Source organism: Chiloscyllium plagiosum, chromosome 10 (assembly GCF_004010195.1).
Source record: "Chiloscyllium plagiosum isolate BGI_BamShark_2017 chromosome 10, ASM401019v2, whole genome shotgun sequence".
NCBI classification, from domain to species: Eukaryota; Metazoa; Chordata; class Chondrichthyes; order Orectolobiformes; family Hemiscylliidae; genus Chiloscyllium; species Chiloscyllium plagiosum.
The window spans coordinates 77,072,769-77,089,490 of NC_057719.1; the positions used below are offsets into that span (position 1 = coordinate 77,072,769).

Sequence of the window (16,722 nt, forward strand, 5' to 3'; positions counted from 1 at the left end):
AACATTTCTATTGTTTTGAAGAAAATGTTTCTTCAAGAAGAACAGAATGTAAAGCAAATCCTGGGCTCGGACTATCCTGAATACGCCATGAGTTGTGGCTCTATTTTGATATTCAACAATAAATGGTGTTCCTTTCCAGTTGGGGATTCTAAAGTTATTATGCCACGTATTTGCTGCTCATGTCCCTCTCGCTTGTAGAGGCTGTGGGTTTGAAAGGTGCTGTCTAAGGAGCCTTGAATTGTTGCAGTGCATCTTGTAGATTATAGTCACTGGCAGCAGTTAAAAATGTGAAATGGGATACCAGTCAAGCAGACTGTTTTGTTTGTTTTATCCTGCTGGTTTGAGGTTCTTGAATATTGTTGGTGCTGCACTAGAGCAGGCAAGTGGGGAATATTCCATCATACTCCCTTGTGGATAGTGTATAGGTTTTGGGGAGTCAGGTGAGTAACTTGATGCAGGATTCATAGCATCTGACCTGCTATTGCAGCTACAGTGCATAGATATCTAGTCCTATTCAGTTTCTAGTCAATTGTATCTCCCAAGGCAGTGTTAATGGTGGAAATCAGTGATAGTAATGCTATTGATTGTCAAGAGTAAATGGATGGACTCTTTGTAGTTGAGGATAGTTATTGCTTGGCATTTGTATGGCATGATTGTTACTTGGCCACTTATCTGGCCAAGCTAGAGTATTGTTGAGGTCTTGCCGCAGTTGGAGATGGACTATTTCAATATCTGAGGAGTCATGAATAGTACTGAAAATTGCACAATCATCAACAAACATCCCAATTCTGACACCAGATGGAGGATGGCCATTGAAACAGCTGAAGATGGTTGGGACCAGGACTTTACCTTGACAAACCTGAGTGGCTTCTGTGTTGCAGTGCTGGTGTCCTTAGTAGTGTCCAGGACTGGGTTCAAGTTTCACCTGCACTAGAGGTTGGTTAGGAAAAATCTGAAGGCTTTTGCAATCTGTTTGCAAGTACCCTGAGGACTCTCTGCTGAGTCTCCTAGCTAAGTATTGATTTACCTCCAACAACGACAACTATCTTCCTTTTGTGCTGGAAATGACATCAATCAGGCATGCCACTTCCCCCAAAATCACAGTGACAAAGAGTGACATAGTTACTGAGAATGAGAAGGGTAATGCTAGAGCGTAATCCTGTACTTTATACTTTATAATCAGTTTGCTAAGAGATGTTACTGCACATCTCTGGAGTAGGTGGGTCCTGAACCTTACTTTTTTGCTTAGAGACAAAGACCCTACCACTGTGCCACAACAGCCCTTAACTTGGGATGCTTTTTTTTAAATCTAGAGGACCACTGGGCTGAGAAGTGGCAAATGGAGTTTAATTCAGGTAAATGCAAAGTGCTGCATTTTGGGAAAGCAAATCTTAGAATATTGCGTGCAATTCTGGTCTCCTTCCTATCGGAAAGATGTTGTGAAACTTGAAAGGATTCGGAAAAGATTTACAAGGATGTTGCCAAGGTTGGAGGATTTGGGCTACAGGGAGAGGCTGAACAGGCTGGGGCTGTTTTCCCTGGAGTGTCAGAGGCTGAGGGGTGACCTTAGAGGTTTACAAAATTATGAGGGGCATGGATAGGGTAAATTGGCAAAGTCCTTTCCCTGGGGTCAGGAAGTCCAGAACTAGAGGGCATAGGTTTAGGATGAGACGGGAAAGATATAAAAGAGACCTAAGGGGCAACTTTTTCACGCAGAGGGTGGTACCTGTATGGAATGAGCTGCCAGAGGATGTGGTGGAGGCTGGTACAGTTGCAACATTTAAAAGGCATTTGCATGAGTATGTGAATAGGAAGGACTTGGAGGGATATGGGCCAGGTGCTGGCAGGTGGGACTAGATTGGGTTGGGATATCTGGTCGGCATGTACAGGGTTGGACCAAAGAGTCTGTTTCTGTGCTGTACGTCTCTATGACTCTATAAGTGTTATCTCACGCAACTGAATAACTTTCTCTCTACCAAATCATTGTGACTTTATTTTTGTTTTTAACTGTTAGCCACTACTAGCAATCACCCATTCAGCCAATTAGAAGTTTACATGCAAAGACTATTATGAGCCGTACGAATGGGTATGCATTTTGTTTTACACTGAGCAAATTTCCATGAACAGATATAACAACTCAACAAAAATATTTGGCGCTATATATTTATGCAGAATTCTTATTTTATATGTAACCTTTGAAACTATACGATTCGCGTAGTTTTACAATGAGAGCTAAACCAGCTTATCATTTATCACTGAAGTTTTCAACCAGTCTGCTGATTTTATCAGCTTTGTCTGTTGAACATTAGCAGGTTATTGTTGTGTTAGGTAACAGTAAATCAGGCCAGATAAGTTACCACCTTGTGATTCTTGCAGTTCTTGGAGGAATTGCAGGGAAGTTGGTATATATAAACGTTGATAATGCTTTTGAGAAATGACATAAACAGAAGAATGTTGGAGCAAATGATGTGGTGTTAGGAAGTAGAATTTCCTTGATGTGAACTTGAGTTCAAAATTTGTTGGAATGGAGAAAATCGTAATAGTTAATGAAGGTTTCTGTACTTGGAAATGGATGGTGATCATGTTTTGGGACCAGTTCAGTGAACTCTGGGTAACAGTCATTTCAATATTTGGAATTATTTACAGATGATAACAGATTTGAAAACTTAGTAAATAATCCAAAAATCAAAGAAAGCCACAAGGAGATACTGGGAAAGTAGTGACAGTGAAAATTCAGTACTGTCCCTACTGTGTACTACATATTGTCACCTATATCTTGGACATCTGTATGGAGAAAGTGTTGCAACCTATTTTCCATAACCATAATAAAGGTAAAGTTGCCATAGTCCTACCAAACTATTCTCTCATTAAAGAGAGACAACTGGTGGTGGTTTAACTTGAGGGTCACTATGCCTGAGACGAGGAGAAAGGTTGAGAAGGTGAGTCCTTCATGGTTACCTCAGTCAGTATGGAATTGAACCACACTGTTGACATCACTCTGCATTGCAAACCAGCTGCCTTGTCAACTAAGTTAACTGACCCCCACAAATAGCCTTAGACATTAATTACAAAGTCACACAAACCGTATTCAGCTAACCGTAACCATCAAAATGTGGTTATTCCCTCTACCATCCCATGATTTGTGGAACACCCATCACTGTTACAGTCTCTTCTTTCTGGTTTGCTGTGTTATTCAGCTTTGGTTTGGTGCCACAGACTTGTCATACTGCATGTGGAAGATGGTTCCAGTGGTCTCCTGTACCATCTACCTGTCTGGTGGTAATGTGTTCTGTTGTTCTACAATCTTTTCCTGCAGTGCAGAGGTAGAAGTAGACGTAAACAGGCTGTTACATGATGATTATTGTACATGATCATTACTTTTCATTCCTTGTGACCCTCTATTCCTTATCCTGCTAGTTCTATGAACAACTGAAATATTGGCTCAGATTTTGCAGTAGTGAAGAGTGGAATAATTTCTGCATTTACAGTCTTCTGGAATGCATGTATCTGGAATTGAACAGGAAACATGCAGTTTGATCATACACTTCAGAGGGTGATTTGTTTTAGTTCCTCAAAGAATTAATGAGAACCTCCATTGTTTCACTATTGATAAAAATCCTTGCAGAGTCAGTGCCTTTTTAAATAAGAATACTTCACTGCTTTTGGCTGCTTATCTGATTTGGTGACTTCACTGTGTATTGGGAAATCTCCTTGACTTGCTGCCAGGTTCAGACTGATGTCAGGAGAAGGGAAATCCACAGCATAGAGATTGTTAGGCTTTTACAGGGAACTTTCTTCAAGGTCCATGACAGGTGCCATTACTTCATCCCTCAACACACAATTATTGTTTGAATGTATTTGACTCCTCTGTCAAACGTGCTTTTGCCTTGTCAACCTTTTCTGCTCGGGTACTCAGCAGGAAAATCTGCCTCTGTTTGAATTGTAACTGAAACCACTGCTTATGTAAAACAATAGAAAAATATTTCACAATATTGCTTTTGATGCTCCAGATTGCTGATGCTGCCTGAGTTACTGAGAAAAATATTTTCTTTTTGTTACAACCATCTTTCCCCCTCTCTGTCTCCTCATTCAATTCTCAATAGTCATTATGTCTGGAAGAAATTGAAATTCAGAGGGGATATATAATTATCATGATTAATATATAAACTCAATATGGGTAGCAGCATCTAAGGAGAGAAAGCAGAGTTAAGGTTTTAAATTCAGTGACCAATTCTGAAAAAGGGCCGATACATTTCATTAACTCTGCTTTCTCTGCACAGATGCTGCCAAACCTGCTGAGTTTCTCCAGCAACTTCTGTTTTAGTTAAGCTTGCGTCTTGGTTATAAAATGTCAAAAGATGCATCGTATTAATTATTGATTACATTTGAATCAAGCCCATTATAGGATGTTTGGATAGATGATCAAAAACTTAGTGAAGGAAAGCCTTAAAAGAGGAGAGAAAATTAGATTCGTTCAGGGAGGGAATTCCAGAATTTAGATTCAAGGCAGCCTCGCACACGGTTGCCAGTGGTGGAGTGATGAACGTCTATCACAAAATATTTTAGCAATTCTTTCATATTTGAGAGAGAATTTTAAGACTACCAAACTTTTGGCAGTAGCAAAATTTTTTGTAAAAGAATTAACTGCAATTGCTATTCTGCACGATTCTTTGTACAACAGGCTTTTGATTGTTTTTCACCCTTTGTTGACTAGGTTCCTAGTAAACCAGTGTTAAAGCTAGTTGCTTGGAACTGAGTTTAGGTGGAGTAGGATGTGATTTCCTCTGATGTACCCTCTGGAGAAGGTACTCAGCCTTCCCAAAATGACATTGCTGAGATTAGAAATGTATGGCATTATGTGGTTAGTGGACTTCATTTCATTACTTTGATAATTTACTATATTGTACTAAATGCTGCATGCAAAACACCTCCAAGATGGCATGTGTCTGGGCATGTGCAGCCACACAACTTTGAAATGCCATATCACAGCAAAGCGACAAAGTAGCAGCTACTAGGAAGCTTGTGCGTTTTCGATTTGAAGCTTACACAACAAATTTCAAGGGCTGCCTTGTTCAGCTGCTCCTTGCACACATACTTCCTGCGGACTTGTCAAGGGCACCTGATGTCACAGCCTGCTTCTGTGTCTGTGTGGGTGGCCACTTTGTGGTCAGTTTTGGTGGTCAGAATAATTACTCTATTTTAATCTGCCTTTATCTCTTTTAAAAGCTGTAAATCATGAATAGGGTTTGAAACTCCTGGTATCAATAATATCATTCATTAATGTTGTAATTCTAATAAAATTTAGATTTGTGAAACACTCTTGTTTCATTTGTTTGTTTGTTTTAGATTGGGAGGCAAATCCAATCCTCTTTTAACATATCTCAGCAATAAATCTTTGATTAGGGATCTCTGTTTATGAAGCATTTTTTTCCATAGATAGACCGAATCTTCTTCTTTAATGACTTTGGATATCAGTTGAGCTAGCTAAGTTTCATACAAGTAAACTTTTCAGCAGCCACAGCATTTAAAAACTGATTGTTAACATTTTAAATATACTTTTTCTGGTACACATATTGGTTTGTGACACATTTTAAGTAATTTGCAGCGATTAACTTTCAGTTAAATTGACCTGAAACAACTCAGAGGGTATTGAAGTTCTCTGATGAAATTGACAAAATTTGATCTGTTGCAATGACCTTGAAAATGCCACTTTGTTTAAAAAAAAATGATACATTTGGAATCATCTGTGTGTTTTTAAACAGTTCAGTAACGTGACCAGAACAGAACTGTTCAACCTGATTTTTGAATGAGTTGTTAATGCCTGTCTTGCTTACACCTGTCTTGCTGTGCCAGCCCAAACCACTGATGAGACAGTTACTTTTCGTCGTGAACGCAGTACGTTCAGGCGGCAAGCTGTTCGACGGCGGCACAATGCAGGGAGTAATCCTACCCCTCCAGCCTCGCTCATTGGATCACCTCTCAGGTATGACATGATGACCGTGCTACCAGTATCTCTTAAATTTTGCTGTCTCCCTCTGCTTTTTCTTTTTAAAAAAAAAAGTGCTGAAGCATGTTCTATACTTTTCGACTTGCTGCATGATCTCATGAGCATGTTGGCTTGATGAACGTACATGTTAGCCTCTGCTTTATGTGCTGTACATAGAATTTTCGTGGTGCAGATCATGGAAGATTTAAATTCTCCAACTTTAAAATATTCCAAGCCATTATCTGATATTTGTTGGGGTACTCATCTAATTAATTGGAAAAATAAATAATTTTTTTCTTGCACTACAAGTTAGGAGTTGTTCGTGTGGATTTTCAATTCATAGTTAACTAAAATACACAAACTATTATTTTGTTTTGCCCATCTTCAGAAAAGTTGCATATTGCACATGGGTTCAAGCATTTGAAATAAATCCTGGAATCTGTCAAAGTACTTGATAAATTCTGATGAATGTTAATGTTTTTAAACAATAAAAACTCAATTTTTATCAACTAAAATCATGACATGCCACTCTTTTAAAATTTTGTTGCCAAAATTATGTTCTCCCCTATTATTTGTACAAATTGTTCCAAGGAAAAGGTTGGAATTGGAGCCTGACTGGGATTCAACGCAAGGCGGGGATCAGTGGAATGGTTTATTTGCTAATGGGGAGCAGCCCAAAATTTTGACACAGTAGGTATGTTTTCAGGATTGTAAACCTTCTGAACATTAGTGTTTAATAAATAATCTAATCTATCCACTGCTCCTCATTTGTAAATTTTTGCTAAGGGAAGACATGACGTCACTATATAATCACTGAATGGCTCCCAGTAAATGATTTTCCGTTAAATAACCTGAGAGATAAGTTAATATGTGTAGCCATTCACATGGGGGAAAAAAAAGCTGCTGATACATAATATTTTAAATGTTACGCTATAGATGACAGCTGCGGGAAAGTTGGATTCAAAACTTCAACTTTGTTAAAAAATGTGTAAGTTATCAGTCCATTAAAAGCTGACTGTTTTCCCCTTCTCATTGACATGGCAGACTGTTGGTACTCACAAGTGACATCTGCAAAGGTGGCAGTGAATTTATGCAGGCGTTTAACTTTTAAAGACTTCATAGCCAAATTTAGTAATACAAAACGCTGGAAACAAACAGCAAGCCCTGCAACTTTTGAGGCAAGTCCGCAACAGAAGAAATGTTTTTCAGGCCAATGGCTGTTCCTCGGAATGAAACAGTTTTGAAGAATATACAAGCCAAAGGAAAAAAAGAACAAAAAGTAAATTTCAGTGATAGTAAAATAAACTTGTTCTCAATTGATACACATCCAGCCTATTGGGAAACCTTCCAGTCTAAGTGGATTACTTGTATGTCTGTTAATGCTTTTGTCCACTAATCCATTCATGATCTAACTGTTGACTTTTATCATACTCCTGTTCCCTGGATGCTGCCTGACCTGCTGTGCTGTTCCAGCAATAAAGTTTCAACCTCAATTGATACACATCCAGCCTATTGGGAAACCTTCCAGTCTAAGTGGTTTACTTGTATGTCTGTTAATGCTTTTGTCCACTAATCCATTCATGATCTAACTGTTGACTTTTATCATACAGAATTGTCCTTCATGCTGTTTACTCTTTATTGTGCACACTCTGCAGCATTGCCATGTAAAGTGCAAATCTGAAGCCCTCATCAGTGCATCCCTGTAATTAGCATCTCAGAGTTAGAGAAGTGAGAAATTGAAAGTCCTTGCATGTGATTTTATTTCCCTTGCTTCCTTTGTCTGTGTAGTGTAGCTAAGGTTCAGACTTGCAGTTGTAGTAGTCAGAATTATAATGCCAACCAGTTTCAACAGAACACCTAGAAACTGTATTTTATGTCACTTCAAAGCCACATTCTTTCTCTCAGTGTGCAATTTTTAGATTTTGTAACCAAATTAAAACAGGAGATCCATCTTCTTTTGTTATTAGCAGAGCAACAAATGAAGTTTTGACGTTGGATCATTTTAAGTGTTTCACTATTGTTCATTCACGATCATTTTAAGCTCTAGAATTTGTTTTGACCTCTGAATAAAAACTTTAAAAGTTACATTGGTGCAAAACAATTATTGAATTATGGATTTGTACTTTTTAAGTAATTTTGCATATCATTTCATGCAACATATTCACTTTTATTATGGTTCTGATTTTGAAATTTAATGGCAATTTCGAAACAGTTTAATCAAATAAAACTCCGTATGTTAATAAGATTGGTAAGGAGATGTATAGTTCTTCAAATTAATACTGTTGGAGGATTCAAAATATTTTACATATGGAATGATGTAGGATTAAAGAATATACATTTAAATTTAAAGTTCCCAAATGAAGTTAGTAATTAGATTTGGGTATGTGCTAAAAACGAATTCTCCTGTTTTAGCACATAGATGAATGAATATTTGTTGTGAACGTTTAGAGAGCATGGACAGTTTGATTTTTTTTTGTTTTAAGGAAGATCAGAGATAGAACTTCATCTTTCTTAAAATAAAAGCAACAGGGAGAGAAGTAGTGGGTCAGATTTGCCATGAATGTAGTATTCCTTTTTTAGACTTGGTTAAATCATCGGGTATTCAAATAATTTATTAACTTAGTCAGAACAGCTTAACTTAGCCACACTAAATACATTTAGCATTAAAACTTGTGATTTAGGGAGGTGGAAACCTTTTTTTATCAATAGAAAACTCTTTTCATGAAAGGTCCTGCCAAAGAAAAATAAATTAATCATGCAATTCTAGAACTTGAAAAACTGACATCAATTATGTGTTTTCTAAGATCATCCTGCATAGAATAGGAAATACATTTTACTGGTTTATTTTTATAGGGAATTATGTTGAATTGTGGTTCTTGGGCACATTAATTGAACAACTTCAGAGAATCGATGATTTGGTGTGATACAATATCCTGCAAATTTTTACACTGACTGAAAGTAGCATGATCTGCTGCCTTAGTATCTGTAGTTTAGATTACAAACATACGATTTAGGAACAGAAGTGGGTCATTCAGCTTCAGGTCAAAAATCTGCAGCCACTGTCTCAGAAGGCACTATTTGAAATTTGCACAATTCTCTGGGAGAAAAGAAGTCTCCTCATCTCTGTCATACAAGGGCATCTACGAGTTTAAAACAGTTACCCCCAAGTTCTGGACTCATCGATCAGAGGAAATGTCATTTCAGTATCCACCTTTTTAAAGTCATTCAGAATCTTGTATGTTTCAATCCAGCTATCCCTCATTCTTCCTAAAGTCTATTGAAAACAAGCCCAATCTGTCTAGCCTTTCCTCATGAGAACTGCTTATTAACGAGCCATGCATACAGTTAAAATGGCAACTTCTGAGTGAGTCTGAGAGATAACAAAAATCACATTTCATTCTAATATTAGTTTCAGGTACAAATAATAATTACTAATTCCTGTTCCTTTTCATGCATTGGTGTTAAACAATATTCTAAGAAGTGTGTTCATGCATAGAGTTCCAAGGTAACCAGTGTACAAATGCTGTGCGCAGCATTGAATTTCTGTTCCAGAAGGCTACCATGCTCAGACCTTTGATGTCCATGAGGATGTTAAAAGAAATTAGCAGGAACACTGTTGCAAGCTCAGCATTTGTTAATTGTCCTATATTGCCCTTGAACTAAGTGTCTTGTTCAACCATTGCAGAGGGCAGTTTAGAGTGGGTCACAATGCTGTGGGTATGGAGTTACATTTAGGTCAGACCATGTGAGCGTGGTGGATTTACTTCCCTCAAGAAGGTTAGTGAGTCAGATGGGTTTTTTATAATGATAGTTTTGTGGTCATTATTCATACTCCAGATTTAGTGGTAGCATTTGAAACCATGTCCCCAGAATATTGTCCTACTAATTCATTACCACCACACCAGTGCCTCCCCCAATCTAGACAGGTCTGGACAATCCAGATAATAAAGCTTTAAGGAGACTTTTTTTAAGAAAACAGAAGAAGGATGAGTTATTTCATCAAATGTTTCTTCTCCTCACATGGTACAACATATGCATTATTAGCCTCAGCTGCCTGCATTCCCTTGGTCATGTAATCCCTATGAAAGATTTGAGTTACTAAATGTGCATAAAATCATAACTCAGATGTTGCACGTTACCATATTAGAAATAACACCCCAAAAGTCAAGGAATGGTGGACACTGTTGACATTTAGTACATGTGGTGGGACGGGTTGGACCAACGGGTCTGTTTCTGTGCTGTACATCTCTATGCTCTAAATGGACAGTGTAGTTTGTTTCTTTGTGCTTGTACAACATGTACTTGAAGGCTGCTATTTCTGATTGATGTTGTATGTACACTTTCCCAAATTATATCAGTCCTACAATAAATGGAACAACTAAACTTTATAAGGAAGCACATTCAAAATAAATCTATTTCTGAGCAATGGGTATTATAGCTTTGGGAAATAGCTGTTCTTAGCATTGGAGTATATGATAAATTATCCAGAATCCTGCTTCATGTCCCATGAAGTATCAACTGACTTAAGCTTTTTTAATCTTTTGCATAGTCTACTGGTAAGGGTTTCATTCAGATTTAAAACTAAATTAATCCCCTTCCTTTCCCTCTGGTTTTTATAATTCACACTATATGAAGGTTGGGGGTGGGGGGACATTAGTTTTTAACTTGACAATAGTATTTATATTGCAGTGTACACCATTTTAATGCAGATTTTTAAAATGAAATTGTTGATGGATTTTGCAATAATTTTGTAATTAGGATTCAGCAAACCAGTGAGCCGCAATGTTCACCTGTTAATATGTTGAATCAGTTCTTAGCTGGCCAGTCTCGTTACAAGTCATCTCAAGCTTTCCAATGCAATTTCCACGTTTGTGTTCTCCATTTTATGTATTTATACTATATTACACACAAAGCATTTAAATTGCAGCTACATAAGAGTTAGACATTTCCACTGGGGAGATAAATTAGCATTATTACTTTTTTGTGATGTAACTTAGAAAATTACACCTGCTGATTTTGTGGATGCTGACTCATTGTCTTAAAGCTATTTGCTGCTTCAGAAATTTTCTGCCTTGTGCTTGCTTGATACTGTTCGCAATGATTCATTTGATGGGTTTTCTTCTTTGTTTTTGTAAGCATAAAACTGCATGAATTATCCAAATGTTGAACAATCGGTGTGCTTCTTTTGGTTCCGTGCTAATCGGTGCATGATTAACTCTATTATATTCATGTTAACTCTCATTGTCTTTTGATGTGATGTCTTCGTATTCGCTCTTTTTTACCATAGCCTTCAAGATAGTCAGCAGGGTCAGCCAGCTACTTCTCAGATCAAAATACAGTCCCGTCCCCCGTCACAAGCTGCTGTACTTAGTGCTAGCGCCTCCCTACTGGTCAGGAATGGAAGTGTCCATCTGGAAGCATCACATGACAATGCCTCTACTGTTGGTGGCTGCAGCTTACAGGATGGGTTTGGTAGGCAGCTTGGAAGACTACCTAAATTATTTATTGTGTTATAATAATATAAAATCCTGTTATTAACACATCAGTAAAGAGATAGTATTCCTTTTAGAGAACTGCATCAGCCAATTCAAATCAAAATTAAAACTGGCAATATTACAAGTGTTACATGTGCTGCAAACTCTTTTCCTGACCTCAGTACTTTAGATGAAGCAGCTGGCAGTGATGCCAGATACTTGTCTACTAAAAGTACACTATTGTAGGAAGTTTGTCTAAATTAATAACATTTGTTTAATGCTCTAAGTAAATTTTGTTCGGGTGCAATATTCAACCCAACTTTTAAAAGGATGTACTGTCTCTTCAACTTGCTACTTTTCAGATTCTTCAAACTTAAAAAAGATGATGCACGTTATGAGCATTCAGCAGCTCAAGCATATAAATAAAGATTGAGCGCAAAGACCTCTGGATTGAGCATGCCTATATTTTGATTTGTATTTCAAATCCTTGGATTTTGTTAGGATCAATTAGATAGCATATCTATTACATTTTCTTCATGGAAAACAAATGGAACGGATGCAGTTTAGAAAATTGAAAGTAAGAAGGGAAGGAAAGAAAGAAAAAAGGCAGCTATTTCAATGTTGCAGCAAATGTCAAAGTGTGATCAGGCCAGTTAGTATTTAATTGGCAAGATTGAAGATTTTGTGTTAACACAAGTGAGCTGCATCATCTTTTCTAAGAAAATGATTGGATCTTTGTGTCAAAAATGTTTTCTTAATGTTTTGGACTGCTTGAAAACTCACACATAAGACAAAAATTGGCATGAAGGGTGGTTACAATCATTGATAAGAAAAAGAAAACACTGACAAGGAACTCATTGTTTTGTTCCCTTGGGATGATATTCACATTTAAAATTAATTGTTGAAAAGAACCTTCTTTATTACAACTGAAGTACTAATTCTGTTTCAAAGGTCCAATATCTTCCTTTTGTTTTTAAGACCATCTTTGCGTTCAGTTAACAAAACTATAAAACAAGTTATCTGATTGTTATTACCTTATTATTTGAGAATCTTTGCGGAGATTGATTATGCATATCTATTCTTCAAAAGTGCTTAATTGGCTGTGACCATCATCTTAATTCCCTTTCCCTTGTCTTCTCCCTGAAATAACTTCACAGAGGCTAGTAACCCTCCACCAGTTCACTCTTTATTTACATATGGGGAGTCCTTGACACTGATCCCACTCGAACTGAGCCATCCCTGTGGGTGAACTTCTGTCCTTACCTGTCAATCAAGGCTCCCTGTTTAAGGCTGTTAATCTGGTCCAATCAGGAAATGCCGATTCCAGCTAACCAGGTTCACCTGGCTGACCTTGGTACAGTCACTAAATTACAAGGAGTCATGGAAGACTGCACCACAGGAAAAAAAAAGATCCTTTGGCCCATTGAGTCTGCATCAGTCAAAAACAGCCACTTAACCATCCTAATTCCATTTTGCAGCGTTTGGCCTATAGCCTTGTATGCCTTGGTATGGCAAGTGCACACCTGAATACTACTAAACTGTTTTGAGCGTTTCTGCCTTTTCCACCCTAATAGGCAGTGAGTTCCAGATTCCCTGGGTGCAAAATCTTTCCTCTCATCTCCTCCAACTCTCCTGTTCCTTACTATAAATCTATGTTCCTGGTTATTGAGCCTTCCATAAGGCAAATCATTTCCCCCGTGCAACAACTCCAGTCTCCTCTGCTCTGAGGAAAACAGCTCCAGTTTATCCAATTTCTCTTCAGAACTAAAATTCTCCAGCCCAGGCCTCATTCTGGTAAATCACCCCTCTTCCCTCATTGGTCAAGAAAACAAACAGAAATAAGGATTTCATTGACTTGTTTGTTATTAGAATTGAGACATTCAGATTGATTGATTTGCTTTATTTAAACCTCCCTACCACTAGCCTGCTGCTCCAAACATTCCCAAATTTTCCTTGCCCTGTCTCTGGATTTGAAACTTTCTCCTTTTCTTTTCCAAACTATCTCCCCTCCTGTTCTCTGGAGCTTCTTTTGTCCATTATGATGTGGAGGTGCCAGTATTGGACTGAGGTGGACAGAGTTAAAAATCACGTAACACCAGGCTGTAGTCCAACAAGTTTACTTTCGGAATGCTGTTCCTTCTTCAGATTGCCAGTGGGCCAGGAGTATACAGAGGACACAGAATTTATAAGTAAAAGATCAAAATGTCATGCAGCTTTGTGATGTATTAGACAAACCTGGATGGTTGTTAAGTAGTTAATCACTTAGAATGGGCATCCTCAATTCTGTCTCCATGTAACTATTTATCACTTGACCTGCTCTTCTAGCTTCCCCTCCTTGTAGGGTGAATTATTAGGAATTTTCCTCCTTCAGATTTGCTAATATCTCTCTTTCAAATTTGCTAATATCACTCCTATCCTTTTTTAAAAAAAATCCTTTCACCCCACACACCTCAAATCTCTCTTTCCTCTCCAAAATCTTCGAATGTGTTGTCCCTTTCCTAAATACATGTCTGTCTTTTCAGGAACCCCAGTTTTAATTCCTGCAGACGGTTTTTGTTCTGTTATTTCACTGAAATGGCTTGTAACAAAATCACAAGTCACATCTTACATGACTATGACAAAGGTAAATGTTCCCTCTCCACCCTTTTTGACTTTTGTGCTGCCTTCGACAAGGTTAACTATGCTCTTCGCCTCAACCACCTCTTCCTGGTTTCCAGTTATATGGGATTGCTCTTACCTAGTTCCACTCTTAGCCTAAACTAGAAGGTGCATTATTTGCAATTGTTGCTGCTCTTCTTCCCACACCGTTGTCTGTACTGTCCTGCTCCCCACTGGGCTCTATCCATGACTTCTCCTATTTCTTATCTACATCCTACGTCTCTCTGACATTATCCAAATCACAACATTGGTTTTCACGCATAAATCCCGTTCTACCTCACTCCTTCCTTGACTACCCTACTGTTGTTAAATTATCGACTGCTTATCTGCCAGCATGTACTGTATAGACCAAGAGTATTTCTGATTAAGTATATGAAGAGTAAAGCCATTGTCTTTGGTTTCTGCTTCAGAATTTCCCTCTTTTCCATCATTCTCCCTGGCAACTGTCTTTGACTAACCTACGATGTTCATAAACCCAATGTTATATTTGACCATGAGATGGATTTCTGACCATCTGTTACCCTCCATCTCTAAGAGTGCCCACTTTCACTTCCATGACATTGCACAACTACACTCTTGTTTCAGCTCATCTGCTGCTGAAACCATCATTCATGCCTTTCCTACTTTTAGATTTGACAATTCTGGAGCACTCCTGGCTGGTTTCCCACATTTTACTCGCTTTAATCTTGACTTTATCCAAACCTCTGCTGCCAGGGTCTTAATTCATACAATACACTATTCAACTATCCCCTCTGTACTCTGTGATCTCAATGACTTTTAGAATAACATCATCTTAATTTCAAGATTCTCAACCTTGTTTTCAAATTTTTTTCATGACCTCAGTACTCTCTATCTTTGTAACATTCTACAGTCTTATCACCCTGTCAGGATGTCTGCAGCAAACTAATTTTGACCTCTAGTGTATCCCTAGTTTTATCCACTTCGTTGTTCGCTACAACTTCAGATGGTTAGGTCCTAAGCTTTGGATTTACCTCCCTGACATTTCTTTCTCTCCACTTTCAGCCTCCAAACACCCCTTAAAATCTTCCTGTTCAAGTGTTCTATTTCTTTATTTTATAGTGTTGTTCTTACACACCTTTGGACATTTTATTTCATGACAGAAGCTATATATATGTAGGTTGTTGTAAAATCTGTTGGGATTTGCTGAAAGATGCTGTATAAATTAAAGTCTTCCTGTTGTGGTTCTGTTCGCCGAGCTGGGAATTTGTGTTGCAGACGTTTTGTCCCCTGTCTAGGTGACATCTCAGTGCTTGGGAGCCTCCTGTGAAGCGGTTCTGTGATGTTTCCTCCGGCATTTATAGTGATTTGTATCTGCCACTTCCGGTTCGTGGCTAGTTGGTGTTCATGGATGCAGATCGTTAGCTGTCTTCCTGTTTGTCCTATATAGTGTTCTGTGCAGTCCTTTCTGTTATTTGTTGGCATATGCATACAAAACCTGACGGCTGGTATGTGAAATTGCATTAACTGCATGTCTTATCAAAGATGATTGAATTTGTTGAATATTACAATCTTGCATTTTACTGAAGAAAATAAAGTGAGATAAAGTTTGAAATGCACTCCTCTAGCAGGACCTGGGGACAGCAAATCAGAATTCATATTTCAGGGTAATAAACTTCCACCAGAACTGGCAAAAGTTAAAAATGTAACCAGTTTTGAGCAAAGGGAATTTGTGTAAAAGAGCCAAAGATAAAGGTAAGGTTAGAAACATGAAAAATTAAATTACGGAAGAGTTACAGGGAGTGGTGATGGGGCAAGCATAGAGAGAAAAGAAATGAATATAAAAGTAAGGATCCTTTGCTTCAGTTATCCAGGATAGATTTGTCTTGGGCAAGGGAATCACTGTTTATCAAGAGTAGATAGTAATGTGGAATTTGAAACAAACCGATTAGTCATGATCTTATTGAATGGTGAAGCAGCCTCTAGGAGCTGAATGGCCTGCTATTCTAACAAATTTGTACATTCATAAAAACCTTTGGAATATTAGGTGTTTATAGGTGCAGAATAAATGCACCTATTTATCATAGATGTAAGAAACTACTCCGAAAGAGCTTGTGAGGCCACATCAAAGTATCTTGTAAACATTTTCAGAAAGTAAATATGAGTGGTGAAAAGCAATGGAGCTGTGCGTGTGCTACTAAAAGAGGTCTAACAAATAAGATCTTCCAGAATGGTCTTGGGAAAGATTGAATGGATATATTCCCATAACAGTTATTGTGAAATAATTGTGACAAATGCGATGCATTTGTTTTGAAGGATATAAACGGTTTACAATACATCTTATCAGGAGTAAAGGATGGGATGTGACTACATAAGCACAGTAAAATGAAGGTGATTTAAAAAAAAAGCATATCTAAATTGCATGGCAAAAAAAATCAATGGTAACATAGCTAATTATTATTGGGGCCATATTCTAGACCTCCATGCCAAAGCCTTGATCTGGAACCTGCTTAAGACGAAAGAGGGAACTAGTGACAGACTCATTGTAGAAATTAATAATTTTAACTACAGAAATTTGAAATTGATTGCAACAGTACTGGCATTATCATCCCACATTCTGGCGACCATAACTTTATCAAACAGAAC

At 37.9% G+C, this 16,722-nt stretch overlaps 1 protein-coding gene across 4 annotated transcripts in view; it reads left to right on the top strand.

Moving 5' to 3' along the window:
• Positions 1-16,722, top strand: part of pcnx1 (pecanex 1) — a 279,895-nt gene that overhangs the window by 123,032 nt on the left and 140,141 nt on the right. For 3 of the 4 annotated variants that reach the window (XM_043698139.1, XM_043698140.1, XM_043698142.1), the window contains exons 7-8: positions 5,854-5,983; positions 11,274-11,458. The exons of the other annotated variant lie outside the window; for it this stretch is intronic. In XM_043698139.1, the coding sequence (XP_043554074.1) occupies positions 5,854-5,983; positions 11,274-11,458 (315 nt within the window). The remainder of the gene's footprint in view (positions 1-5,853; positions 5,984-11,273; positions 11,459-16,722) is intronic. 4 annotated transcript variants of the gene reach the window in all.